At 35.0% G+C, this 27,771-nt stretch overlaps 2 protein-coding genes across 2 annotated transcripts in view; one reads left to right on the top strand and one right to left on the bottom strand.

Moving 5' to 3' along the window:
• The window catches only part of LOC148948578 (uncharacterized), a 48,244-nt gene extending 35,305 nt beyond the window's left edge, over positions 1-12,939 (top strand). Inside the window, exon 3 of the mRNA XM_089093995.1 lies at positions 12,304-12,939. Coding sequence (XP_088950121.1) covers positions 12,304-12,624 — 321 coding nt within the window. The 3' untranslated portion in view covers positions 12,625-12,939. The remainder of the gene's footprint in view (positions 1-12,303) is intronic.
• Positions 12,940-13,280: 341 nt separating this feature from the next.
• The window catches only part of LOC148948579 (glycine receptor subunit alpha-4-like), a 231,573-nt gene continuing 217,082 nt past the window's right edge, over positions 13,281-27,771 (bottom strand). The window contains exons 7-8 of the mRNA XM_089094970.1: positions 22,664-22,762; positions 13,281-20,266 (exon numbers count right to left, since the gene is read on the bottom strand). Of these exons, the coding sequence (XP_088951096.1) occupies positions 20,138-20,266; positions 22,664-22,762 (228 nt within the window). The 3' untranslated portion in view covers positions 13,281-20,137. The remainder of the gene's footprint in view (positions 20,267-22,663; positions 22,763-27,771) is intronic.

Here is a 27,771-nt window from a genome sequence, read left to right on the forward strand (position 1 = left end):
CTCTTGCATTTCAACGAAAGAAATTCAAAATGAACTTTGAAAAATCACGAAAATGTAACTGTGACAAGGTAAACCACGACCAAACACTACTGAAATATTCCAACTCTTGCATTTCAACGAAAGAAATTCAAAATGAACTTTGAAAAATCAAGAAAATGTAACTGTGACAGGGTAAACTACAAAAACACACAACTGAAATATTCCAACTCTTGAATTTCAAAGAAAGAAATTCAAAATGAACTTTGAAAAATCAAGAAAATGTAACTGTGACAATGGAAACCACACCCAAACACTTCTGAAATATTCAAACTCTTGCATTTCAATGAAAGAAATTCAAAATGAACTTTGAAAAATCAAGAAAATGTAACTGTGACAATGTAACCAACAACCAAAAAATAATTAATTATTCAAAAACTTTATTTTAATCTAAAGAATTAAAAATGAACTTTGAAAAATAAAGAAAATGTAACTGTGACAAATTAAACCACAAGCAAACACTACTGAAATATTCCAGCTCTTGCTTTTCAATGAAAGAAATTCAAATTGAACTTTGAAAAATCAAGAAAATGTAACTGTGACAAGGTAAACCACACCCACACACTACTGAAATATTCCAACTCTTGCATTTCAAAGAAAGAAATTCAAAATGAACTTTGAAAAATCAAGAAAATGTAACTTTGACAAGGTAAACCACAACCAAACACTACTGAAATAGTCCAACTCTTGCATTTCGAAGAAAGAAATTCAAAATGAACTTGGAAAAATCAAGAAAATGTAACTGTGACAAGTTAAACCACAACCAAACTCTACTGAAATATTCCATCTCTTGCATTTCAACGAAAGAAATTCAAAATGAACTTTGAAAAATCAAGAAAATGTAACTATGATTAGGTAAACCACAAACAAACACTACTGAAATATTCCAACTCTTGCATTTCAACGAAAGAAATTCAAAATGAACTTTGAAAAATCAAGAAAATGTAACTGTGACAAGGTAAACCACAACCAAACACTACTGAAATATTACAACTCTTGAATTTCAAAGAAAGAAATTCAAAATGAACTTTGAAAAATCATGAAAATGTAGCTATGACAAGGTAAACCACAAACAACCACTACTTAAATATTACAACTCTTTCATTTCAAAGAAATAAATTCAAAAAGAACTTTGAAAAATCAAGAAAATGTAACTGTGACAAGGTAAACCACAACCAAACACTACTGAAATATTACAACTCTTGCATTTCATCGAAAGAAATTCACAAGGACCAATTAAAACTCTAGAAATTGTCACTGTGACAAGGTCAAACACAACCACACACTATTGACATCTACCAACTCTTGCATTTCAATTAAAGAAATTCAAAATGAACTTTGAAAAATCAAGAAAATGTAACTGTGACAAGGTAAAACACAACCAAACACTACTGAAATATTCCAACTCTTGCATTTCAATGAAATAAATTCAAAATTAACTTTGAAAAATTAAGAAAATGTAACTGTGACATTGTAAACCACAACCAAACACTTGTGAAATATTCCAACTCTTGCATTACAACGAAAGAAATTCAAAATAAACTTTGAAAAATCAAGAAAATGTAACTGTGACAAGGTAAACCACGACCAAACACTACTGAAATATTCCAACTCTTGCATTTCAATGAAAGAAATTCAAAATGAACTTTTTAAAATCATGAAAATGTAACTTTGACAAGGTATACCATAACCATACACTACTGAAATATTCCAACTCTTGCATTTCAACGAAAGAAATTCAAAATTAACTTTGAAAAATCATGAAAATGTAACTGTGACAAGTTAAACCACAACCAAACATTACTGAAATATTCCAACTCTTGCATTTCAATGAAAGAAATTCAAAATGAACTTTGAAAAATAAAGAAAATGTAACAGTGACATGTTAAACCACAACCAAACACTACTGAAATATTCCAACTCGTGCATTTCAATGTAAGAAATTCAAAATAAACTTTGAAAAATCAAGAAAATGTAACTTTGACATGGTAAACCACAACCAAACACTACTGAAATATTCCAACTCTTGCATTTCAACGAAAGAAATTCAAAATGAACATTGAAAAATCAAGAAAATGTAACTGTGACAAGGTATACCATAACCATACACTACTGAAATATTCCAACTCTTGCATTTCAATGAAAGAAATTCAAAATGAACTTTGAAAAATCACGAAAATGTAACTGTGACAATGTAAACCACAACCAAACACTACTGAAATATTCCAACTCTTGCATTTCAATGAAAGAAATTCAAAATGAACTTTGAAAAATCAAGAAAATATAACTGTGACAAGGTGAACCACCATCAAACACTATTGAAATATTCCAACTCTTGCATTTCAACGAAAGAAATTCAAAATGAACTTTGAAAAAACAAGAAGATGTAACTGTGACATGGTAAACCACAATCAAACACTACTGAAATATTCCAACAGTTGCATTTCAACTAAAGAAATTCAAATGAACTTTAAAAAATCACGAAAATGTAACTGTGACAAGGTAAACCACCACCAAACACTACTGAAATAGTCCAACTCTTGCTTTTCAAAGAAAGAAATTATAAATGAGCTTTGAAAAATCAAGAAAATGTAACTGTGACAAGGTAAACCACGACCAAACACTACTGAAATATTCCAACTCTTGCATTTCAACTACATAAATTAAAAATTATCATTTAAAAAACAAGAAACTGTAACTGTGATAAAGTAAACCACTAACAAACACTACTGAAATATTCCAACTATTGCTTCTCAACGAAAGAAATTCAAAATGAACTTTGAAAAATCAAGAAAATGTAACTGTGACAGGGTAAACTACAATAACACACTACTGAAATATTCCAACTCTTTCATTTCAACGAAAGAAATTCAATATGAACTTTGAAAAATCAAGAAAATGTAACTGTGACAAGTTAAAACACAAACAAACACTACTTAAATAGTCCAACTCTTGCATTTCAATGAAAGAAATTCAAAATGAACTTTGAAAAATCAAGAAAATGTAACTGTGACAAGGTAACCCACAAGCAAACACTACTGAAATATTCCAACTCTTGCATTTCAACGAAAGAAATTCAAATGAACTTTGAAAAATCAATAAAATGTAACTGTGACAAGGTAACCCACAAGCAAACACTACTGAAATATTCCAGCTCTTGCTTTTCAACGAAAGAAATTCAAATTGTACTTTGAAAAATCAAGAAAATGTAACTGTGACAATTTAAACCACAACCAAACACTACTGAAATATTCCAACTCTTTCATTTCAACGAAAGAAATTCAAAATGAACTTTGAAAAATCAAGAAAATGTAACTGTGACAAGGTAAACCACAACCAAACACTACTGAAATATTCCAACTCGTTCATATATACTAAATAAATAAAAAAAGAAAAATGAAAAATCAAGAAAATGTAACTGTTAATAGGTAAACGTTAATCACACAAGACTTAAATATGTCCAATCGCTAAATAAGATGGCTGAACATCAAAATGAACTTGAAAAATTGATAACATGTACCAAAGATTAGGTATTCCACACTCATTCACTATTGAAATATTCCATCTCTGGAATTTCAACGAATGAAATTCAACATGAACATTGAAAAATCAAGAAAATGTAACAGTGACAATGGAAACAATACCCAAAAACTTCTGAAATATTAAAACTCTTGCATTTCAACGAAAGAAATTCAAAATGAACTTTGAAAAATCATGAAAATGTATCTATGACAAGGTAAACCACAACCAAACACTACTGAAATATTCCAACTCTTGCATTTCAACGAAAGAAATTCAAAAAGAACTTTGAAGAATCAAGAAAATGTAACTGTGACAAGGTAAACCACAACCAAACACTACTGAAATATTCCAACTCTTGCATTTCAATGAAAGAAATTCAAAAAGAACTTTGAAAAATCAAGAAAATGTAACTGTGACAAAGGTAAACCACAACATCACACTACTGAAATATTCCAACTCTTGCATTTCAATGAAAGAAATTCAAAATGAACTTTGAAAAATCAAGAAAATGTAACTGTGACAAGGTAAACCACGACCAAACACTACTGAAATATTCCAACTCTTGCATTTCAATGAAAGAAATTCAAAATAAACTTTGAAAAATCAGGAAAATGTAACTGTGACATGGTAAACCACAACCAAACACTAGTGAAATATTCCAACTATATCATTTCAATGAAAGAAATTCAAAATAAACTTTGAAAAATCAGGAAAATGTAACTGTGACATGGTAAACCACAACCAAACACTAGTGAAATATTCCAACTCTTGCATTTCAACGAAAGAAATTCAAAATTAAATTTGAAAAATTAAGGGAATGTAACTGTGACAAGTTAAACCGCAACCAAACACTACTGAAATATTCCAACTCTTGCATTTCAACGAAAGAAATTAAAAATGAACTTTGTAAAATTAAGGGAATGTAACTGTGACAAGGTAAACCACTACCAAACACTACTGAAATATTCCAACTCTTGCATTTCAATTACAGAAATTCAAAATGAACTTTGAAAAATCAAGAAAATGTAACTGTGACAAGGTGAACCGCAACCAAACACTAGTGAAATATTCCAACTCTTGCATTTCAACGAAATAAATTCAAAATGAACTTTGAAAAATTAAGTGAATGTAACTGTGACATGGTAATCCACAACCAAACACTTGTGAAATATTCCAACTCTTGCATTTCAATGAAAGAAATTCAAAATGAACTTTGAAAAATTAAGTTAATGTAACTGTGACAAGGTAAACCACAACCAAACACTACTGAAATATTCCAACTCTTGAATTTCAATGAAAGAAATTCAAAATGAACTTTGAAAAATCAAGAAAATGTAACTGTGACAAGGTAAACCACGACCAAACACTACTGAAATATTCCAACTCTTGCATTTCAATGAAAGAAATTCAAAATGAACTTTGAAAAATCAAGAAAATGTAACTGTGACAAGGTAAACCTCAACCAAACACTACTGAAATATTCCAACTCTTGCATTTCAACGAAAGAAATTCAAAATGTACTATCAAAAATTAAGTGAATGTAACTGTGACATGGTAAACCCCAACCACACACTACTGAAATATTCCAACTCTTGCATTTCAAAGAAAGAAATTCAAAATGGACTATCAAAAATTAAGGGAATGTAACTGTGACAGGGTAAACTACAACATCACACTAGTGAAATATTCCAACTCTTGCATTTCAACGAAAGAAATTCAAAATGAACTTTGAAAAATAAAGTTAATGTAACTGTGACATTGTAAACAACAACCTAAAAATACTGAAATATTCAAACTATTTCATTTCAACTAAAGAATTTCAAATTGAAATGTGAAAAATCAATAAAATTTAACTTTGACAAGTTAAACAACAAACAAACACTACTGAAATATTCAAACTCTTGCATTTAAATGAAAGAAATTCAAAATGAACTTTTAAAAAATCAGACCTTTGGAGGGGGGAGGGGCCGGGGGCAGGGGGTCGTTCTGTGTCTCAATGCACAAAAAAAGTATAAAAAATGGGGAGGGAATGGGGGGGAGGGGAGGAGGAGGAGGAGGGAGGAGGTGGGAGGAGGAGGAGGGAGGAGGTGGGAGGAGGAGGAGGGAGGAGGTGGGAGGAGGAGGAGGAGGAGGAGGAGGAGGGAGGAGGAGGAGGAAGAGGTGGGAGGAGGAGGAGGAGGGGGGCCGGGGGAGGGCCTTTGGGGCACAGGGAGGGCCTTTGGGGCACAGGGAGGGCTTTTGGGTGTCTGGGTGACATTTGGGGACCGGTGGATGGCCTTTGGGACCCCGTTGGTCCTTTGGGAGCTCGATGGGCCTTTGGGGGGCCCGAGGATGGCCGTTGAGGGTCTGGGGTGGGCCTTTGGGGGCGCCGGTGGCCCTTTGGGAGCTTGGGGGACCTTTGAGTGTCCGGGGGGCAGTTGGGGGCCTGGGGGACATTTGGGTCCGGTGGAGGGCCTTTGGGAGCCCGGTGGACCTTTGAGGACCGGGGGCTTCCTTCGGGGTTGGGGTATGAGGATTGGAACCCTTTGGGGTTGGGTGAATTGTTATGTAACGGGGAAAATCATATGTAAGCAGGTCTCTGATTGGCTGAGAAGGAGGATGTATCCGACTCGATGATTGGCTGAGAAGGAAACATGTGATCTAACTGTTTCCTATTCCAGGACACCTTGACCTTCACCCCTAGCATGCACTTGTCCAAAAACAACAATAATAAATAAATCCCTCAGGCCTAAAGATTAAAGAAGCCTTAATGTTTCCTAAGTCCCTCTTCTTGAATAAACAATTTCCCCGCCGATTATGTAAATCAATTTCTCTGGTTAAGCTAACCAAACAACAATGAAGCCATGTTTGTTTCTTAATTTCCCCTTCATGAATCAATAATTTCCCCTAGCGATTATTTAAATCACAGATTAAAGAAGCCATGTTAATGTTTCTTAATTTCCCCTTCGTGAATCAACAATTTCCCCTTCGATTACGCAATCAATTTCTCGGAAATTCACTTCCCCTTCGAGTACGCAATCAAGTTCTCGGAATTTCACTTCCCCCTCGAGTCCTAGATCAATAACACTGTTCCCGTTAGAATTCTATGCGCAGGTGCAACCTTCGCCCCCCGAGTTATTACACATAGAAACAACAAATAAATCGATCTTGGAAAAAGAGGTCATTGACCCCATTAACCACGTGTTCTCCCTAGGGACTCTATGACCATATTGTTTCATAATTCCCCACGCTCGTGAATCAATAATTTCCCCCAGCTATTATGTAAATCACCCTCATGTCATTCGCACGTGGCCAAACAACAACAGATCGATTGACCTTGACACACCCACATTAGACTCGATCGATAATCCTTGAATAAATTATGTCCCGTCAGCATTAAACTAAATTGTAGATGGCAGCAGGGGTGCGTGACCGGAGCTTTAGGGTCACTTCTACTGGCATAACTTAAAACCCTTGTCCTGAGGGCTGTGGGGGGTGTCATCCTCAAAGACATAATTTCCAGAACTTTCAACTACGTTGAAAAAATGGCTGTAAAATTTGAATTGGATGTGTTTGGTGAAATGGTGGGCGTGAGAGGGGGGGGGGGGTTAGTTGCCCTCCAATCACTTTCGACTTTTAAAAATGGCACTAGCCCTTTCAATTTCCAATCGAATGAAGACTTTTTGACGTTTTTACGATAACACTTTCTATGAAAACCTTATATGCCCCCAGGGCATAACTTACAACCCTTGCCCTGAGGGCTGTGGGGGGGGTGCCATCCTCACAGACCGAATTTCCAGAACTTTAAACTACGTTGAACAAAATGGCTATCCTCAAAATTTTTATTGGAAGTGTTTGGGGAAATGGTGGGCGTGAGAGGGGGGTTATTTGCCCTTCAATCAGTTTTGATTAATAAAAAAGGCACTAGCCCTTTCAATTTCCAATCGAATGAACCCTTTTTGAAGTTTCTACAACAGCACTTTCTATAAAAACCTTATATGCCCGCAGGGCATAACTTACAACCCTTACTCTGAGGAATGTGGGGGGGGGGGGGTTGTCATCCTCAAAGACACAATTTCCAGAACTTTCAACTACGTTGAAAAAAAATAGCTATCAAAATTTTGATCGGATTTTTTTGGCGAAATGGTGGGCATGGAAGGGGTATCAGTTGCGTTAGAATCACTTTCGACTATTTAAAAGAGAACTAGCCATATAAATTTCCAATCGAATGGGCCCTTTCTGAAGTTTCTATGACAACGTTGTATATACAAAACCTTATATGCCCCCAGGGCATAACTTACAACCCATGCTCTGAGGGCTGTGGGGGAGTTGTCATCCTCAAAGACCTAGTTTCCAGAACTTAAAACTACGTTTAATAAACTGGCTGTCTCAAAATTTTGATTGGATGTGTTTGGGGAAAAAGTGGGCTTGAGAGGGGGGTTAGTTGCCCTCAAATCACTTTTGACTATTAAAAAGGATACTAGCCCTTTGAATTTCCAATCGAATGAGCCTTTTTTGAAGTTTCAACGACAACGCCTTCTATAAAAACCTTATATGCCCTCAGGGTATAACTTAAAACCCTTGCCTTGAGGGTTGTAGGGGAGTGTCCTCCTCAAAAATACATTTTCTATCTGGAAATCAACTACGCTGAACAAAATGGCTAACTCAAAATTTTGATTGGATGTGTTTGGGGGAATGATGGGCGTGGGGGGGGGGGGAGCTAGGTGCCCTCCAATCACTTTCGACTAATAAAAAGATAACCAGCCCCTTCAATTTCTAATTAAATGAGTTCTTTTTGAAGTTTCTACGACAACACTATCTATAAAAACCTTACATGTCCCCAGGACATAACTTACAACCCTTGCCCCGAGGAATGCGGTGGGGGGGGGGTTGTTATCCTCAAAGACATAATTTGCAGAACTTTCAGCTACGTTGAACAAAATGGCTATCTCAAAATTTTGATTGGATGTGCCCTGAGGGTTGTGTGTGGGGGGGGGGGTGTCATCCTTAATGACCTAATTTTCAGAACTTTCAACTACATTGAACAAAATATTTATCTCAAAATTTTGGTTGGTTGTGTTTGGGGAAATGGTAGGCGTGAGAGGGGGGCTAGATGCCCTCCAATCACTTTTGACTATAAATGAGGGCAGTAGCCCTTTGAATTTCCATTCGAATGAGCCCTTTTTGAAGTTTTTACAACAACGCTTTCTATAAAAAACCTTATATGCCCCCAGGGCATAACTTACAATTCTTGCCCTGAGGACTCTGGGGGGAGTGTCCTCCTCAAATACATAATTTCCAGATCTTTCATTACGTTGAACAAAATAAATGTCTCAAAATTTTGATTCGATGCGTTTGGGAAAGGGTGGGCGGGGAAGGGGTGTTAGTTGTCTTCCAATCAATTTCGGCTATTTAAAAGGGCACATGCCCTTCCAATTTCCAATCAAATGAGCCCTTTTCGAAGTTTCTACGACAACTTTTTCAATATGAAGTGCCCTGCCCCCCCCCCAAATACATTGTACCGACATCGTTCTTTACTTAGGCAGCGCTATTGCGCTGCCTATGATAATGTTATAGAAGATCCAGGAATAAAAATACCTAGGCCTAGGGTTGATTTTTTTACTTTTTTGTATAAAATTTTCATTATCATAAGCAGCGCAATAGCGCTGTCTAAGTAAGGAACGGTGTTGGTGCAATGTATTATTTATTTATTTTTTTTTCCTTTAGACCAGGGCACTTCGTATCGAAGGAGTTGTCGTAGAAGCTTAGAAAAAAGGCTCATTCGATTAGAAATTGGAATGGCTAGTGCATTTTTTAATAGTCGAAAGTGATTGGAAGGCAACTAACATCCCTTGCACGCCCACCATTTCCCCAAACACATCCAATGAAAATTTTGAGATAGCCATTTTGTTCAACGTAGTTGATTACCTGATAGAAATTTTGTTTTGAGGAGGACACTCCCCCACAGCTCTCAGGGCAAGGGGAAGTTATGCCCTGGGGGCATATAAGGTTTTTATAGAAAGCTTTGTTTCTTTTTAGTGTCTCAATAATCACTTCAAAAGTCATTTTATCATCATGGGAGGAAGGCAAGATTCCATAAGAATTCGAATTGAGAATTCAATTCCATGAGAATTCGAGATTTCACCCATTAGAGGTTGCAACTAAATGAGACATATAGGGTGATTTCATCAGATGAGAAGCAAGTACGACAAGGGGGAGAGTATCACATCCTCGAATTAAAAAGGTCTCTCTTCAGTAAATGGGCTTATGGTTTTAATCTGAAACATAATACTATCTGATCTCTTGAAGAAAACTCAAATAGCAACCGTTGGTTTTGGCTTTCACATTATTATAATTATCTCTTTTGCAGTTCCACGCCAAATCATGTGTTTTCAGCAACAATTACAACCACCAAACATGAAGACAGAAAACATGTCTGTGAAGATAATAATGATAATTAGACCCTGGCGCGGCGCCGGCCGATCGACCGAGCGCCGCCGACGAGAGGCCCGGTCGAACGCCGCCGAAGTGTCGTAACGCCGCCGGCGCGCCAAAGGCGCGTCGCCGCCGACAGAGGTGGCGGGGTTAGGTCGACTTTAAATTAATTGTGCGGCAATTCTTTATTGCTTCAACCGCAAAGTCGGGGCTTTTCCTTCTCTTGTGGTGTAGTATTTCGATTTTCCTGATTAGAAATCAAGCAGGGCTTGCACTATCCCCGAATTAATACCTCGATTTGTTTTTGAAAGCAGGGGTGCCAAGAAGTTATTTTTTTTTATTTAAAGTAGAGACGGTATCCTATCAAGATAGTATTCAGAGGGGGGAGGGGGCATAGGGAGTTATTATATTTAAATGATAGTACCTTGATTTTTTTTTTTTTTTTTTTTTTTTTTTTTTTTTATCTAAAGCAGGGATGCCAAAAAGTTGAAAAGTTGACAAAAATTAACAAGATTTTCGTGAGTTATACTTGATACAGCCCTTGTATGGTTTTATCGTCCAAAGAGAATGGGACACATGTGTCCAAACCGTTTTTTTTTACTTATTGATGAAACGAGTTTAATTTGAAAACATTCATTAATAAGGACCAGGCAGATTCACACTAAAACGAATTGGTGTGAAGAAAGCGATATCGACATCCCCACCTAACGTTGCGCTCGAGTTACAGTCATAATAAAAGTTTTCGATTTGGGAGGTTCAAGGAGGAGTCTTTGACAGTCTTATGACCTCAGGGTACTAGATGTTGCAACGTTCTTACGTATCTACAGTGGTTTAAAAAATTCAATCACCCCACAAATGATGATCAAACATATGCGTAAATATAAAAAATGTAGCATTTGGAATATTATAACGCTTTTTTCAAAGCTTTGACAAAAAGCAAAAAAGGCTAAATACCCCTAACTACGCTTGAAAGCTATTTTAAAAAGAAACTCTTTGGAGATTTCTATGGATATGACCACAACAGAAGCTTTGAGCCTGGGTGGGAATCAAAGAGGAGTCTTTGAGTATTTTGACCACAGGTGACTTATTGTTGCGACTTCTTAAATTTGGTAATTTTTGTGAGCATTTAGAAATCAAAGCTTAAACTCAATAACTGATACTAAGTGTCCTAACATTTTGCTTTGATTAAACGTGATGAATTAGGATGAAAACCTCAACATCTTTCTTGAGCTACTTCAGTCTGAATATTATTTCATTTAATTACATTTAAAACGGATGAGCTTTTCATTTTTTAGCAGAAAAATGCTGGCATTTAATTTTTCTTCATACCGAATAAACCATTAAGTGTTTTTTTGTTTCATTGTAATTGAAGTGTTCTCATGTGAAGTGTCCGTCATGTATGTTTCAATTTGATAAATTTACTCCTTTTAGATGCAGTTTATAATTTGACTGATATTAGGTATTTATCAATTTATAATTTGGAATGAATCCTCAAAAAAAAACAAAAAACAATAATATCCAAAAGAGCAGCCAAAAGCAATAAAAAAGCAGCAGTTCAGCCTTAGCCTACATGACATATATTCTATAAAGAAGCCAAAAAATTTTAAAATGCATTTTCTTTAAATTGGATTCTTAAAGTCTTTTTAAGAATCCAAAAGAGCAACAAAAAACAATCAATATCAAAGTCGCCAATTTCAACTGTGTTAAAGGTGACAAAACAGATATAGGCAAAGGGCATTATGAAAAAATTAAGCTTCTAAGCTCAAAATTACATTTAAAGTTTTTACCCAGATAACTGACGATTTTTTTGAAAAGGTATTTGAAGTTTTGTATCCAGTATTGCTCGATGGAAAAAACTAATAATTTGGACAATTACTTATGTTAATAATACATTAATAATAAATACTTCAACAAATCGTATTATGCAAGGGTTCTGAAACGCCACAGCCATTTCGTTTCTACCCCATTTCTACTTCTCTTGATGAATAACGAAGAAGACCAGTTTCCACTCAGCGACTTGTGAATTTTTGAACTCATGAATAGGCTCGAATCTGTTGTAAATTTAAGCTGTAATTTGAGAAAGACTAATAAAAACATTAATGTTTGCGGCCAACATTGATCACGCCGGCGGTACACCGCCGACATCTTACCGGCGGCGTTCCACCAACACCCTCCTGGCAGCGCGGTGCGTTGGTTTTGGCCCCGCCGCCGCCGGTCTTCCCTCATCGGCGTGGCGCCGGGGTCTAATGATAATACCACCTGTTTCGAATCTTTAATTATTTGTTTTTAATTATTTATGCTCTTTTAATTTTAATGTAATTATTTTTTTAGAGGCCTGATTCTTATCAACCTAGTCCACAAAGAAGTGGATGCACCACACCTGGCAGCTACCATGGGATGGCAATAGATTCTCGTCGTTCTACGCCAAGTCCTACCAATGAGCTCGCGCGTCGGGAACGCAATAATGCTGCATCCCGTAAATCAAGACTGAACAGAAAAAAAAGAGAAGAAGAATTACATCAGCAACTTGAAAAGAAAGATTTGGAAAATAAAGTATTACAAAGAAAAGTTGACGTCCTTGAAGCTGAAAAGCAAGCTTTAAAGCAACTTCTCAATGAAGTTTTAACAAATCGTCTGTCATTGAATAAGTGACAAATTATATTTAAAACAAGAGGAGAATTTTTGGCGTTACATCCATATTTGTGTTATCCTTAACAGAAATATTTGAGAAAAAACAAGACAATATTTAGTGTTTTATCTACAGACTGTCGCAGTTAACTTTGCTCTAGTTAAATACTGTATTTGACTTTCATTTATTGCAACGTTGCACAAACATGGACTCTGTACATAAGATAAAAGGAGAGCGGTATATTTGATGCAAACAAGTATTATCAACATGCTTATTTTCTGGTTGTTTTTTTGAAATTTTGTTTAACAAATGGAATTACAGCATATAAATACTTAGAATAGTTCTTTCAAGTTATCTTAGAACACGTGATTGCCATAATCATCATCATGTTAAAATGTACAAAACTGAAGAAGGATTCAGGTGAAAAATGTCACACATTGAAAAGCGTTTTTGTTGATTTCCTTAGCGGGTCAGGCTATAAATTTTACAAATTTACCAAGAGTTGGTACGAATTTTTAAAGGGCGGTACTAAGAGGGTGGGGGGTCTTGGGCTTGGGCATAACTTATTGGGGCTGTTGATCTCAGGTACCCGATGTGAAGACACGTCATCGTTATATTGGCCACGCTTCTTGGCACGTGAACATGTAGAGTGGTGATCTCAGGCTAACACCCTCGCACCCAATATTTTAATTTTTTATAATTTCCTTTTCTTCGGTATAATTTATCAGCAACAATCTAATAAATAATAATACCAACATAAATAAAAGTAAACGTGACCGTAGAAAAGATTCAAATGTCTTTTATTGTTATGTCAATCAAAATTGTACACAAATGACTGTCTCTTCCCCCAAAGTCTGGTGCAGGAAACTACCTTTTAGGAATACCTTGGGGAAAGTGTTTTATAATATGTAGAAATACCAAGATTTGCCTCTTGAAAAGCAAATGTTCCAGGTACTAGAAGTATCCAGGAAACTCTCTAGCCTTGTATTAACCCCTTCCTCTATAATCTCTATATAGAATTTGAAGCACTGTGTTTAAAAGGTCTGTATACATGTCCATATATATTCAGTTTAGCTAAATTTTAACCTTATCTTTATTTCACTCAGACTAATAACGTAAATTTTTAAGACTCTTTCCTTGGGAGCCTCCCATGTCTTCCAGCTGCTAGAATTCTCTGCTGAAATTTCCTGTTGTCCATGTCATACATAATATAATAACTTCTCGTCAGTATTGTCGTTAGTATTTTAGGGAATAAACAGTCGAACATGAGCTGTTACATCACTTGAAGTTACAATGATTATGATGCATATACCGATGATTTTATACCGGCAAAGGCTTATGACAACCTGAAATTCTCACCTTCATTTGTACCAAATCAAAACCCGACTTAAAGCTTCTTATATTTTTGGTATAGCCAAGTAGCTCCAAAGTTCTAACTACCATTGCTAGGAGTTTTCGGTACGATAAATCTACATAATTTAGTGTTATGGATAATCGAAAAATGGTACAAAATGGTAAAAATTCATAAAAGAAGTTACGGTTATATCGAGAACCATGCAGAATGTCAGGGTGGGCCAATTAAAAGCCTCTCCATTCCTTAGTGTTAATCAGCACGATTTGTGTACAAAAGATGGGACAATATCACGCCGCAGAATAAGCACATCCGATTTTTGAAAGGGAGTTCTAGAAAAAACTGATAAACATGGTAAAATATGAGAAAAGTTTCTATAAAGCTATTATTTTGTGAATTCCACATTCTATATCATTTTCCTACACTTCAGGGGAAGTATTGCACCGACACTTCCTCCTGGCCAAGCCACTGAACTAAAGCTGATACACCCCTTTGGTGCAGTTTTAACTGAAAGCTGTTTGTAGAACCATAATACTAAAACCGATGAGTATGAGTGATAAAGAGTCTGAATAACTTATACAAATACACATATTCTAACTACTAAAACACTAAATAATAAAAAAAAAAACTCACAGCATGGTATTATATCGTGAACGAGTACAAGAACATAACTAAGAAAATGCAAGTTTTTGGTCAGTGAGCAATAACTTTTAATTGGCAAAAAGCTGCAAGATGAGAACCATAAAATTAATTTACATAAAAAATATGCTTTAAACACTACCTACAAATTATACCAGTCTTACAGAACTTGTGCTTTTTGCTAAGGTAGAAACCCTATGTCAGCTGCATTAAGCACATAATTATTATATCAAGAAGGAAATTTTAAAATCAAAGCTCCTTATTAACAGCGGAATAATAAATAATTACCAAAGAATTGGAGAAAAGTACAAACGACAACATTTACAGATAAACCTCAGAGAAACAGAGGGACTACTTGTAAAATATCCTGTGGATCAATTTTTTTAGCCTTTTACCGGCTTAGATTTTTACAAAGAAGAGCCAATAAAGCGGAATTTAAATTTTCGTTCCTTCTACTGGCTAGAAATCTCATACGGGAGGCTTTGCAACCGATTTTGTTTGAAAAAAAGAAAGGACTTTTGTCTGTTTATAAATAAAGAATAGCCTAATGTGAATCTCGTTTTTTCTCTTTGGTTCACCTGTTAGGGCTTGTAATTATTCTAGGGTAAACACTGCCCTGAAACGTAACTACAGTTACGTTACAGTTACAACACAAGTTCCAAAGAGCTACTAATGATAATCAGATAAACTTGTTTGAAGTGCATGAGCTAACAAGAATTGACATAAGATATATTTGTGATGTTTATTGTGCTTGTGAACTAGGATAAAATAGAAAGTAAGTGAAGGAATTATTGAGGAAAAAAAAAAATCAGTAACTTTTTTAAATGGTTGAAAAAACATCTTAAAAAAGTTAGAATTGAACTAGTTGCTGATAAATTGGCAAAGAAACAGATAAGTTTTGTACAAGTCTGCAAATCTGCTTTTGTCATCTGATATTTTATACATTAGAAGTAAAAAAAATCATACTGAATTCATAAAAGTAGTAAATTCAACTAATGTCTTAAAATTTACCCCCCCCCCCCAATAAAAAAAAATACGAATAAAATCAAAGTCTATGCCAAAACACACTGGCACACAAGTTCGATTCTTATTAAATGCAGGTTCCAAGCAAGTTTTAATTTGTGTTTCTATTAAAAGAAAAAAAAAATGACGAAGACGATACAATCAACTAACACGCTAAATGAAAATATTTCAAAACAATTGAAATTATTTTAGATGGCTTTTAGCTGTGACAGTAAAGAATAGTTACCTTCGATACAAAGAATTTAAAATTCGTCATCAATTTAATCGGCAAAAAATAAGCCATTTTAATCCTAAAAATTTAAATAATGAACCTAACCTTGGACACCTAATTTATAGCTTTGAAAATGTTTTGGGCGTTGCTTGCTAGTAAATGAGTACGTGAGAAAAAAACAATAATGAAATAGCAATCATAATTTGGAGAGGGCAAACACAGATAGCATTGTTTATGTCTGAAGAAATATTATACCAGGCCTCCTAGATCTGATTACCCCACCCCTGGATTTTGAAAATACCTTTATTGTTATTTTTATTGAAAAACAGAAAATTGCCCCCTCCCCTTCTTATTTCGAAGAGTACTTTTCCTTCGTATCTTCATTATAGAATTAGAGAAATACTTTCCTCTCAGTTTTTTGTGAATTGCTGCCCCTGTATACCGTGGTACAAAATGAAAGTTTTATCTTATACAGATTTCTCATTCTTACAATGCATATTTAAGGGAGGTGAATGTAAGTCAAATATGGGAAATTTTACCCAGTTTAACTTTCTTTAATTTCTGTGGGATCAATGCTGTTAAAAACAGATGTATTTGTTATTACCTCTGTTTCGTGCGTTAAGTTCAAACTTCGTAAAGTTCGAACAACTACGGCTTTAAGATCAGCAAAAATATTCAAAGATTCATAGCCCCCACCTGAAGGATTGCCTGGGAGCTCCAATGTAAATTAGTATTTGTCAAGTTTTTTCATCAAAAGAGGGGGAGTGGGGAGTTATGGATTATTCATTGCCAATACAAGAGCAAGCCTATATTTAACAGAACATTTCACGTAATACCAAAAATGCATTAAGTGAATACCTTTTGAACAAAATTGAACGAAATTGTTCAATTTTGTCTTTTTGCCTTGACTGTGAAAATGAACATTATCACTCCTTGAGTTAGTTGCAAGAGTGAAGCCACAATATGTACAATGGTATCTTAAAACAGTTCCTAAACATCAATTCATGAAACTGTTCCCCACTTTTCTGCTATTTCCCGAAAGTGTGCGTTAAGGATCCCTACATCAGCTAAAAAGGTACTATATTTTCGGTTGTTAGATATATCAGCCAAATCAATTAGCAATTGAAAATCAAAAGTCATTTGTTTGTTGTTATAATTTTTCCCCTTCCGTTTAGCTTCATTTCTTTTTCCGGGGACATGGGTTTTGGGGAGGTACGGATTCTCCCTAAATCGAACAATACAGACATTTATTGTTGCATAAGTATCGTTTGATAAAGTTTGAACCCCTGTTTTTTTTCGTCATTTCCTGTCGAAAGATTGAAGCCTTTGGCCTTTAGTGTAGGCAACGTTATAGCGTTGCCTCTTATTCTACTGGCAAATAAACTCTCCGAAGCGTTTTTCTATTCAGGCTGTTGCGCACTGCTTTGATATCGATCATTGAATTTTGAACAGCTCTGGCAATTTTTTTAAAATAGGCCAAAGATAACGGTCAATGCCATAAGAAAAAGTCTTGACAGCCCGAAAATGAATTGCAGGCCGTAGAGAAAAGTTATATAGGAAAAGTATTTCTATGCTACTTTCTTTGCAACGTTTTTAAGCTTAATCAAACACGTAATGAGCTAAAATTCAAAGTAAATAGGGTAATAACAAGTGCAAAAAGACAAAAGAGGTTTATCTAAAACTCGTACACAGAGTAACAATGGCAGTAATCACGGAAGTCTTTTTCTGTCCATCAGAAATTTATAACCAACTGCTACCATTTGAGTTATATTATGTGCCTAGTATGTTTATTTCTTCTGATAAAAAAATGTCTTTTTCCTCCCTTCTACTTGGTAGAAAATAATTAAGATAAATTCGTAATAGACTGTAACAACAATATTAGCTATTGATTAATTACATTTTTTTGCCCTAGTAGGCATTGTTTAATTTCCTAGATACTATTTCTTAAACATGGAATAACTGAAAGTAATTTTACACAAAAGTATTTTTTATAATTAACCATTGCTTGTATTTTCAACGTATTTTCAACTTTAAGATTAAGGATACATGACATTCAGATAATTAACGAAGGTTTGGAACAAGATAAAATTTTACCCTCATTCCAATCGTAGTGAGAAATATTAAACTTGATTCAGCGAGAGACAGAAAGAAAAAAGGAACATATTAACGTGCTCAAAATGAAAAGCCGTATCTATATTTTCGTTATTTTATAGAAAGTGAAAATTACTTTTTTAGGGCTTTATATTGCAGTTCTAGGAATGCAAATGAGAAAAGTCTATAGAAATTACATTATATAGCTGAAAATGAGTTCATTTGACACATGGCCCACAAAACTAGCTTAAAAACACATTCTTATTCGATCAAATAAATAATTTTCATAAGAACAACATCATGGAGGGATATTGTGGTTTTAAGGCCACCAGCAGTAACACTTGGTGGTTTTCAAGCCAACACCAGTAGCATAGCTTCAGCATACTAAGATTCTGCATTCCTCCAAGAGTTTTTCTTCTTCTGGAATTAGAACTGCTATAATGGGTTCATATAGTCATATGGGAGGGCATTGTTCCTTATCAGAAATCTCCGTCATTTCCGTAGATATGAAAATTCTATTTCGTCCAGAATCTAGTAACATTGTCCTCATCAGATTCACAAAGTAATTTCTGAAAAGGTAGTTGACGTTTACTCTGAAACAGCTGTAAAGCCTTTATGCAGTTTCATCATTATTGCTACCCCATATCATACTATCCAATAACAGCCATAAGGCTTATGTCTTTGCAACATCCAATAAGCCTATTAATTGCTAAAATTTAGTATGCAATTTATGCGTAATGTAAGCATGCACATCATATTTGTACTTTCTAATGTTGACCGAATAACTTTGATCAGAAAATGAGACTTTTAACCGGATTTAGGTTTTTCCTACACCAACGCAACCTCAGTGCCTATTGGAATGAAGCTAAAGCTACAATTTAGGGGGGAGGGCAGTACTTTCTATTTTTCTAATTGTATATCAAGATATTTAATTGTCAGTATTGGTAATAAAATTGTGTTCATGAACACTAAGACATTTTATACTTTAAGAGATGGGTACTCGTCCCAGTCTAATGCAGATAAGGTTTATCAGGGTTAAATGGGAATAGAAATTGTTTTGTTTAAAAAACCAAACTTAAAAAAAATTATGCATAGTTTCGGCTACAGTGTAGTGGTATTTATTTATTAAAGGTCATGTATTTTAAATATATTAGCTGTGGCCCCTACAATCGTGGAACCCTGAAAAATTACCCTGGCAAGGCCTATGTTTTAAAGTTGTCCAAAAGGATTGGACAGATCTATCAAGACCACAGAGAAATACACGAAAACTTTAGGAAACTGCAGGTGAAATCCTGATGTTTTGAGCGGATGTGTCGGGAGGCCCATATGGAAATGTGACCTACATTATACACCATCAACATCTTATGAATGTCATCAAAGGAACCTTTCAAGGTGGATCAAAAATATGAAAAAAAACTTTCTTTAAGCCTTGTTATTCCTGTTTTGCACATCTTAGCGGATTTTTCCCAAATGGCCTAGAAAAAAAGATGGGAGACAGGGGGTACTAATTTACAAAAATATACGAGGTAATGATGTTTTTCCATTTGTTCCTTAAGAATAAATCAAAAAGTTAGTTTTAAAAATCTAAGAAGGGGCAATTAGCCCTCTCCCCGCCGTTCACCGACTTCTTCCACCTGGCCGACCTGTTGGGAAAGGGAAACTTCGTATTCTCTCCATGTGTGCTTGTAGAATTGCTGTTTTGTCAATTCCTCAATCCAGTTGGAGCCTAATAAAGAATATAACGTCTAAATAACATATTAAATAGCAGAAAAAAGGAAAATAAACTAAATAGCTCGAACAAGATACAGAAATGTAAAGACGCAATCACTTCATAATCTATGAAAACCCACTTATTTGCTTCAATAACATATTAGGAAATATGCTTGGCAACTCATCGTTCTAATAAAATTCACATCTTCACCAGAAGTAAGCCAAGTTGTCCCCTCTATAGGGTCAAACCTACAATACAAATCTAAAGTCACTGGTATCTTGTTTTACATAAAACCAAGATGAAAACTTCGCTATTTGATAAAGGCTCGATTACATGAACCTAATGTATTCTCATTGATCCTAATTATCTTAAAGGTAGTTTTACACTCTAAATAAATATCAACCAAAATTTCCAAATAGTGTATCACAGTCTTCGCAGTTACTTTAGCAGTCAAGTATTACTTATATAGATGGCAGCATATTATAGCGTTTAGCTCAGAACATGTATTCTTTAAACGAAGCCTTTATATTGAATGAAGAAGAAGATAAGAAAAACAGCAAAGCATATAGGGAACACTGTACGGCTGATGACGTCAATTGTTTTTGCTATCCTGATTGGATGAGGAGACTCACGTCGACGCTAAAATAAAAACTTTCATTATTATTTCAAAAAGCGACAATGCTATGAAACTGAATAACAAACATAATTACCGTTTCTTAGAAGCCAGTAGCACGATACCACCCCTTGCCCCTCCCTTTTAATTCAAAATATTTTAGAAAATTTTCAAGTCGTCTGAAGCTGTTTTCTTTTTTTCAAGGCTCACACGGCTTTCAATAACTTGATTATATGAAACGAAACTCAAAAATTACATATTTACTAGCTGTATGTGTAGGTAGCTCATACAGAAAAATTGTATTTTAGATATGTAAATCTATATGTCTGAGCCCTTTTATACTCATCAGAGCAAGTGGAGGGAAGCGCAAAAAGTCAGCAAAGGGCGAATTGTGTTTGGAGTTTTTAGTTGTCACCTAGTAGAGCAAACAGACAAATGACAAACATAGCAAAATAAAGACAAATTTTACTTTACATTTAAACAGTACAAAAAAACTTTACAAAAAGTATTAAAAATTTGTTTATATGCATTTTTGTTACTTTTTTTACGAGCAGACAATTATTTTTTTTTTTTTTGGTGAGGGCATAGAAACCGAAAACTTACAAATCCTTTAAAACTTTAGAAGAAAGTTAAAAAGTTTAAAGCTGTATTCAACATTGAATAAATTTGTCGTTTAATGCTGATGATTCAGGAGACTAAATATTATCTAGGCTCATTTGAATAACAAAACTTTATTACGAAAATACATTTACAGAAATTTTGAAAGAGCTTGAAAGCCCCTCAAAAGTGGTGCCAAATCAAACTGAGAAGTGCAGCAATCATCATGGTCAGAAGCCCTTAAGCAAAGCTTATCAGTCCCCCATTTCAAACACCAGAGAAAACCTTATTTTAGCCTGTGTATCACTGACGTGTCTGTTTTTTTCCATTGCTAGTGGGGCACTGGAACATCGTAGATGGCTCCTTAATGGCCCATTTTACTCAAAAGCACATTGAATCACTTTACATCCTCCCTTTTGTTTTAACACAGGCTCTTTAACAGAAATGCATAGCCTCAAGGTTAAGCTACAGTAGCATGATCAGATCAATTAATCAGTTGAGTGTCCTCACTGCCAGGCAAGTTTATATATTTAGTTGTGCTTTATTTTGAAGATTAAAACCTTGAATCATCAGAAGGCAAAATTAGTGTCCACATATAGCACATATTTATCGCTCTTGGACCTGAACATTATAATATAAATTAAACAGTATCTGGAAGAAAGCTCCCAATCATTAATAGTAACCGATGTTTTTTAGGGTTCCATAGCATAATCCTAACATTAAAATACTAAATATTAAAAAAATATAAAACCTAATATTAAAATAATAAAACCATAAATCTATACTCTTACTTTTAGAAAACTGAAATACTTCCCTAGTACTGACAGTAACTTATTCCGTAATTCCCCCAGCTTTCCAAGATGGAGTTAAATTTGTTATTAATGTACTGTTTTAATTCGAGCATTTCAATTAAGCAGAACCAAAAGAGAATACCGAAAATAAGAAAAAGAACTGAACTTGAACGCTAGACATACTTTGGAGTAAAAAACTTATAATTTCACTGTAAAATATAGAATATTTTTAAAGAAGCAATTTTTTGTAGAGGGTTGCCTTCTAACGCTTTAACATAGCATACATTAAAAATGGCACAGTTGCATGGCTAGCTGAAGGATTCAGACCGTCTTAATAAACACTAAAAACCAATTTACATGTTGAGAATGCACACTTATGAATCCTTAAGCCCCCTTCCCCAAAGCAAGATTGACTTCTTCCGAAAGAAACTGGTTTAGTATTTATATCAGTAAAAATAAGTATATCTTATCTATCTTTGCCTTTGTGAAAATGAAACCCATTAAAACTTCCTTATTTTGTTAGAAAAGAAGGAATTGGCTGAGATAATCCAAAACAAATCATGCGACCCTTTTGACACAGCCCTATAAAAAAAACACGCTCTGTCAACCAGCTCAATTAGTTTTTCTGTAACTTATTTAATTATTAAAATATTTAGACAAATCTATTTTTCCCAAATGCATATTATATTCTTTTTATAAATGCAGAAATAGTTAGAATTCGGATCTTTCAGTAAAACTTGTGTTTCTTATCTCGGAGCCCTGATAAAAATCTTCCTCGTAGGGACAAGTGTTCGTGAGTGACAATCTAAAGACCCGAAATGCTTTCTTAAATCTTTTCCTTGTATTTTGAAACGGATTTTGCGCGATACATTGCCGTTTAGATTGTTGTAGTCAAAATTTGACTCAGATTTTTAATTACTAAGTTAAATTTGATTTTTTGAGTACGGTGCATATTAGTCGGTACAGCAGTTATTTAATGTTAGGAACAGAAGATCAAAGTTTTAGAAACTGTTGGAATTTCATAAGCAAATTTACCTCTGCTGCACAACCATTTGCTGTTGTATGTGTACAAGGTTCAGGTCCACAATTTGTACAGGCCATAATTTCAGTTCCGTCTAATTTGACTTCGGTGTTCTGTAACAAAAAAAAACAAACTTAGCTGAAGCAACTGCTCCCTAAGCAAATACTTGATGTAAAATGATGATGAATATAATTTTGAGGCTTGAATCCACCTGATACTTTGCCAAGAGGGAGCATTCCCGGCTTACCTTGCTGAGTAGTTCGGGTCTTCGGCTCCCTCACGGTGTCATTTTAAGAGCATTTTCTTTCCTTCCTTAACAATGATATTCCTCAAGAATTTTATAGCTTACAACAATGCCCTCTACAATAAAACTGTCTTACAGAATTTGAATATTTTAGACTTTGGAATTTAGTTTTTTATTCAGAAAAGACCCACAGGAGGATCGTCTTCTGTATAGATAAAAATAGCCAAAAGCCATGTCTCCAGCTCTGATTCTAGAAAAAAGTTCTATAAGTAAGGCAGGTCTTTTGTTGTTTCGCCTCTATCTATATAAAAGGCAGCTGAGGTCTTCAGATTTCCAGTTAACATTTTTTTTTTCGAGCGTTGCCTATAGTAACGCCTATTATTTCAGTATTATAGTGTATGAAATTGATTGTTCTGGACTGACTTTCCACTTTACGTTCTACTCACTTTGCTATTGGTTTTCTTAATGAAGTGTTCTATTTTTTTAAGCTATAATAACACACATAGCTTTACGAGGCTATTTTACAAAATTTTATATTTCTAACTTGAATTGTTTGACACGGAAAGTCCCACACATGAACAGACTGTGTGTTTTTACTTTAACAATTATACTACTTTATATCTACTCGCTTAAATTCCTTAAATATAGACACATTTTGTTCCGTCATTCTATTTAAAAAACCTTTTCATTTGGCATTGTTGTTTCTGTTAATTTGCATGACTAAATAAATATTATCAAAAAATGATGTATTGTTGTCTTAAAAAAAATTATGTTTATGACTTTTTTAAAATAACTTTCGCTTTTTAGGAATAAATACATTTAATAATACATCTGAAATATCTTAAAAATAAAAATTATTTTTGTGTGAAGTTATTATATACGACTGTTCCGTTATAAGACGTGACTTAAATTCTTGCGCTTATCTCCAGCAAAGTAACAGTGCAATTATTGCATAAATGCATAAAGTAGTATTGTGAGAGTTAAGAAACGGGGGCTGGAGTATTTAAGGACCCTCTTTATGCCTCCAATCACAGAGCAATCTTAAGGATGTCCAAACACAAGGATATGCACATACAGTTTTGAGGGATAGTTTTGGGATGAGGGTGCGAGGCAACGAAGCTACTGAGCCAACAGGTGGGAGACTTTAGTATGGAAGACAAAGGTTAGAATTTGAAAAATATCTGATTGGTTTGATCGGGATTAATTACTTCAAATAGATCCCAGGTTCTGATAGCATCTAGCCTAATTATTGGCGGGTAAGCGATGAAAACCACTATAACAGGGGATTTTATAAAGTGGGTTTCACATGCAAGGTCAGCAAGACTTCCATGCCTAGACATGCATGTCTGACCATGCACTTGATTAAGCATGGAAGCTCAGTCAGACATACATGGTAACGTCAATCTTAATTATAGATACAAAAGAGGCTTCCCGTTTGGTAGGATTTGATATCCAAGACATCTTGCTCTAAAACTGGATGCTAATCTGCAGCTTGTTGCAGCCATCCCCAAATTTTATGTTTGAACAGGAATTGCCTGGATATTCATATCAGGACAGTCACGTGTCTAGACATACAAATCTATCAAGACACGCATCTGAATGCCGCTTAAACACCAATACGCAGAAAGGGGCTGGATTTATTCTTGTCGTATTTGAAAATAACTCTGTATTCTGTTTAAATTTTCGAAGGTGGCATTAAAGTTATATTTTTTTTATTTCTTCCCAGTTTAATAATATAAGGCAACACAGTGAAGTATTTCTTATTGGCCTTCGATGGGACACAGGGGACAATGGATGTTTTTTAAATTTTTTATTCTTTTGACTACAGGTAATTTCAGTAGCCCAAAGACCAAAGGTCTTTCTCCAAAGACCTTGAGTTTTGACTCTGCCTTGGCCCAAAACGTCTATGGTAACCCAAAGAAATTAGTTTTGTTTGATAAGACTTCATTTATTGCCCCCAACTAAAGGTCTCTTTCAAGTTTTAAGGGAGGCAGTTGGTTCAAGAATCATCAAACAGTTCGTGGCAACAAACTGTAAATAAGGAGCAGCCTGGCTCAATAGTAACTGAAACTCTAAAAAACGGAAATTCGATACCAGTAGATATATAAAAACGGATTTGAATGCTGATTTCAAATATATAAATTTCATCAAGTTTAGTCTTACCCATCAAAGTTACGAGCCTGAAAAAAATCGCGTTATTTTCAAAAAAGGGAGAACACACCGTAAAAGTAATAGAATCTTAGTGAAAGTCACACTATCAGATTCAGCGTATCCGAAAACCCTACTGTAAAAGTGTTAAGCTCCTATCGGCAAAAATGTGGAATTTTGTATTTTTGGCCAGAAGAAAGATCACGGATGATTGTTTTTTTTTTTTTGTTTTTTTTTCTGAGGGGTGATCATATCGATGTAGTGGTCCTAGAATATCGCGAGATGGCTGATTAAAACTGAAATTAAAAGTTATAGTGCCCTTTTTAAATGACCAAAAAAATTGAAGGGCAACAAAGCCCCCTTCCACGCTCAGTTTTTTCCCGAAGTCACCCGATCAAAATTTTGAGATATCCATTTTGTTCAACATAGTTGAAAACCTAATAAATATGTCTTTGAGGATGACTTAATCCCCCATAGTTCCTTGGGGAAGGGCTGAAAGCTGTGAACTTTGCCCATTGTTTACATTTAGTATTGGCTATTGGGAAATTTACCGACGTTTTCAGGAGAGATTTTTTCTGGGGGGGGGGGGTGTTGGAGGAGGGTTTACGTAGGAAGATCTTTCCATGGAGGATGTTTTTATGGGGGGAAGGGACTTTTCTATGAAGGGGTGCCGGATTTCCCAGCATTATTTAAAAAACGATCAGAAATTAAATAAAAAAAAACTTTTCAACTAAAAGTAAGGAGCAGCATTTAAACTCCAAACAAAGACTAATGATAACGTATATGAGGTAGTTCGCCCTCTCTTCAATACCTCTCTCTTTTACGCTACAGTTTTTTTAGTAATTTAAAAAAAATGATTTGTTCTAATTACCAAACCTGTGTGATTTAAGGATTTGTAATTCGAACAAAACTCGAACTTTAGCGTAAAAAGCGCGGTATTGACCATGGGGCGAGCTCCCTCATATATGTAATAACATATGCGTAATAAAAAAAATATTAAAAAACAAGCGATATGGCTCAATTGTAATCGAGACTTTAAAAAACAGAATTTTGATGTCAATAAATATATCAAAGGAATGGGCTTATAATGCTGATCCTAAATATATAAATGGAACAAAAATCAAACATAGGTTATTATAAGGTTATTATTAGTTATTAGTAAATTTTTTTTTATTGTTTTAAAAAGTAGAGTTGTGAGAAAAAGTCAAACTTTACCGTAAAGAGCGGGGGGTTGAGGAGGGGACAGCCCCTTTCATATACGAATAATTTTTGTTCGTTTTAAGTTTTAATGTCGCTCGTTACTTTCAGTTAAAAAACTATTTTTTTTTAGTTAATTTCCACAAATAACGTCCTCTTTAATAAAGATATTGGGGAAGCTTATCTCAATCCTGTTTGCAATACTAATAATTATTTCCGAGATTTCGTATTTTTAGCAAGGTCATGTTTCACATTCTAATGAATTTATGATAATACCATGCCTGGATAAAGATCATCATTCAAAAGAGGCTTACACAAAATTCACAGTTTAAAGCTCTTCAGTCCAACGTCAAGTTTTTCATTCAATTGTCTTATTTATTGTCTTATCAAAGTTGATGAAGATAGAGTCTCTTCTATTTAACTTTTTGATTTTTAAGGTGTGTATTATTATTGAATAAATCTGTAACTATATTTCTTATTCTTCTTCATGCCCCAAGGACGGCTGAGGGGAGGTCTCAGCCAAAATATTTGCTGATTTATTCTCACGTCCGGTAACTGTTTTTGTCAAGAAATTATCAAACTTTTAAAAGGCCCGGCAGCTCCTACTGATAGAAAATATTCCAGGCCAAGTAGCGTCTTTTGGTCTGGAATAATCAAAATACTTCAATTCACACAACTGCTTTTGGTCTAGACTGATAGAAAATGCTTTAAGTCCGGTAAGTTCTCTTTATGTTGAATGATAGAAAATATTCCATGTAATATACGCCCTTTTACCCGTGAATAATAAAAATATTCCAACTTCGGTAAGTTATTTTGGCATGGTCCATTCAAATATATTCTGGTGTCCGATACATTCCAACTGCAGTAGCTTCTTTTGATCTCGGCTGATCGAAAAATTTTCACTTCCGGTTAATACTTTCAGTCTGGGCTGATTCAAATCGATTTCATGTCCAGTATCTGTTTTTGGCATTGGCTGAACAAAAATATTTTAGGGCCGGTGAATCCTTTTGATCTGGGCTGACCTGAATATTCGACGTCAAGGCATCTTCTTTTTTTTTCTGGGATGTTTGATGTATGTTCCATAGGTTTCAAGCCCATAAAGGTGCAAACATTTGTCAATGAATTTAGGCCCTTCTAGCCGCATTGCTGCCTGAAACCTTGTAAGTCTGAAGTCTCGTAGCCAAAGTTTCAAGTGATCAGAGGACAGATTCTCTTATACTTAAATTTTCTCTTGCTCCACCTATGGTGGGAAGCCCAAGGACGGTGGCCGCACTCCCCTCATGTCGGCAATTCTTGTATGATTTAAGTTCAAAAGACGCGCACCATATCAATTTCCCTCTCCCCTCCCAAAACAAACTTCGTCAAACAGTGGATGATTTGTATTTTCATAAGCCCCTGCCTATTGTGCTGCATAGACATTAGTATAAGGGGTAAAGATCCGAGGGAAGAATCGCATAAAGTGAACAGTAAACGATATATTTACACCAAAAGCTATATGCAATAAAGGGGAGCATCGCATAAAGCGACAAGAAC

The sequence above is a fragment of the Artemia sp. Qi Xiang Cuo genome, chromosome 9, assembly GCF_049724085.1.
Source record: "Artemia sp. Qi Xiang Cuo chromosome 9, ASM4972408v1, whole genome shotgun sequence".
Taxonomy (NCBI): domain Eukaryota; kingdom Metazoa; phylum Arthropoda; class Branchiopoda; order Anostraca; family Artemiidae; genus Artemia; species Artemia sp. Qi Xiang Cuo.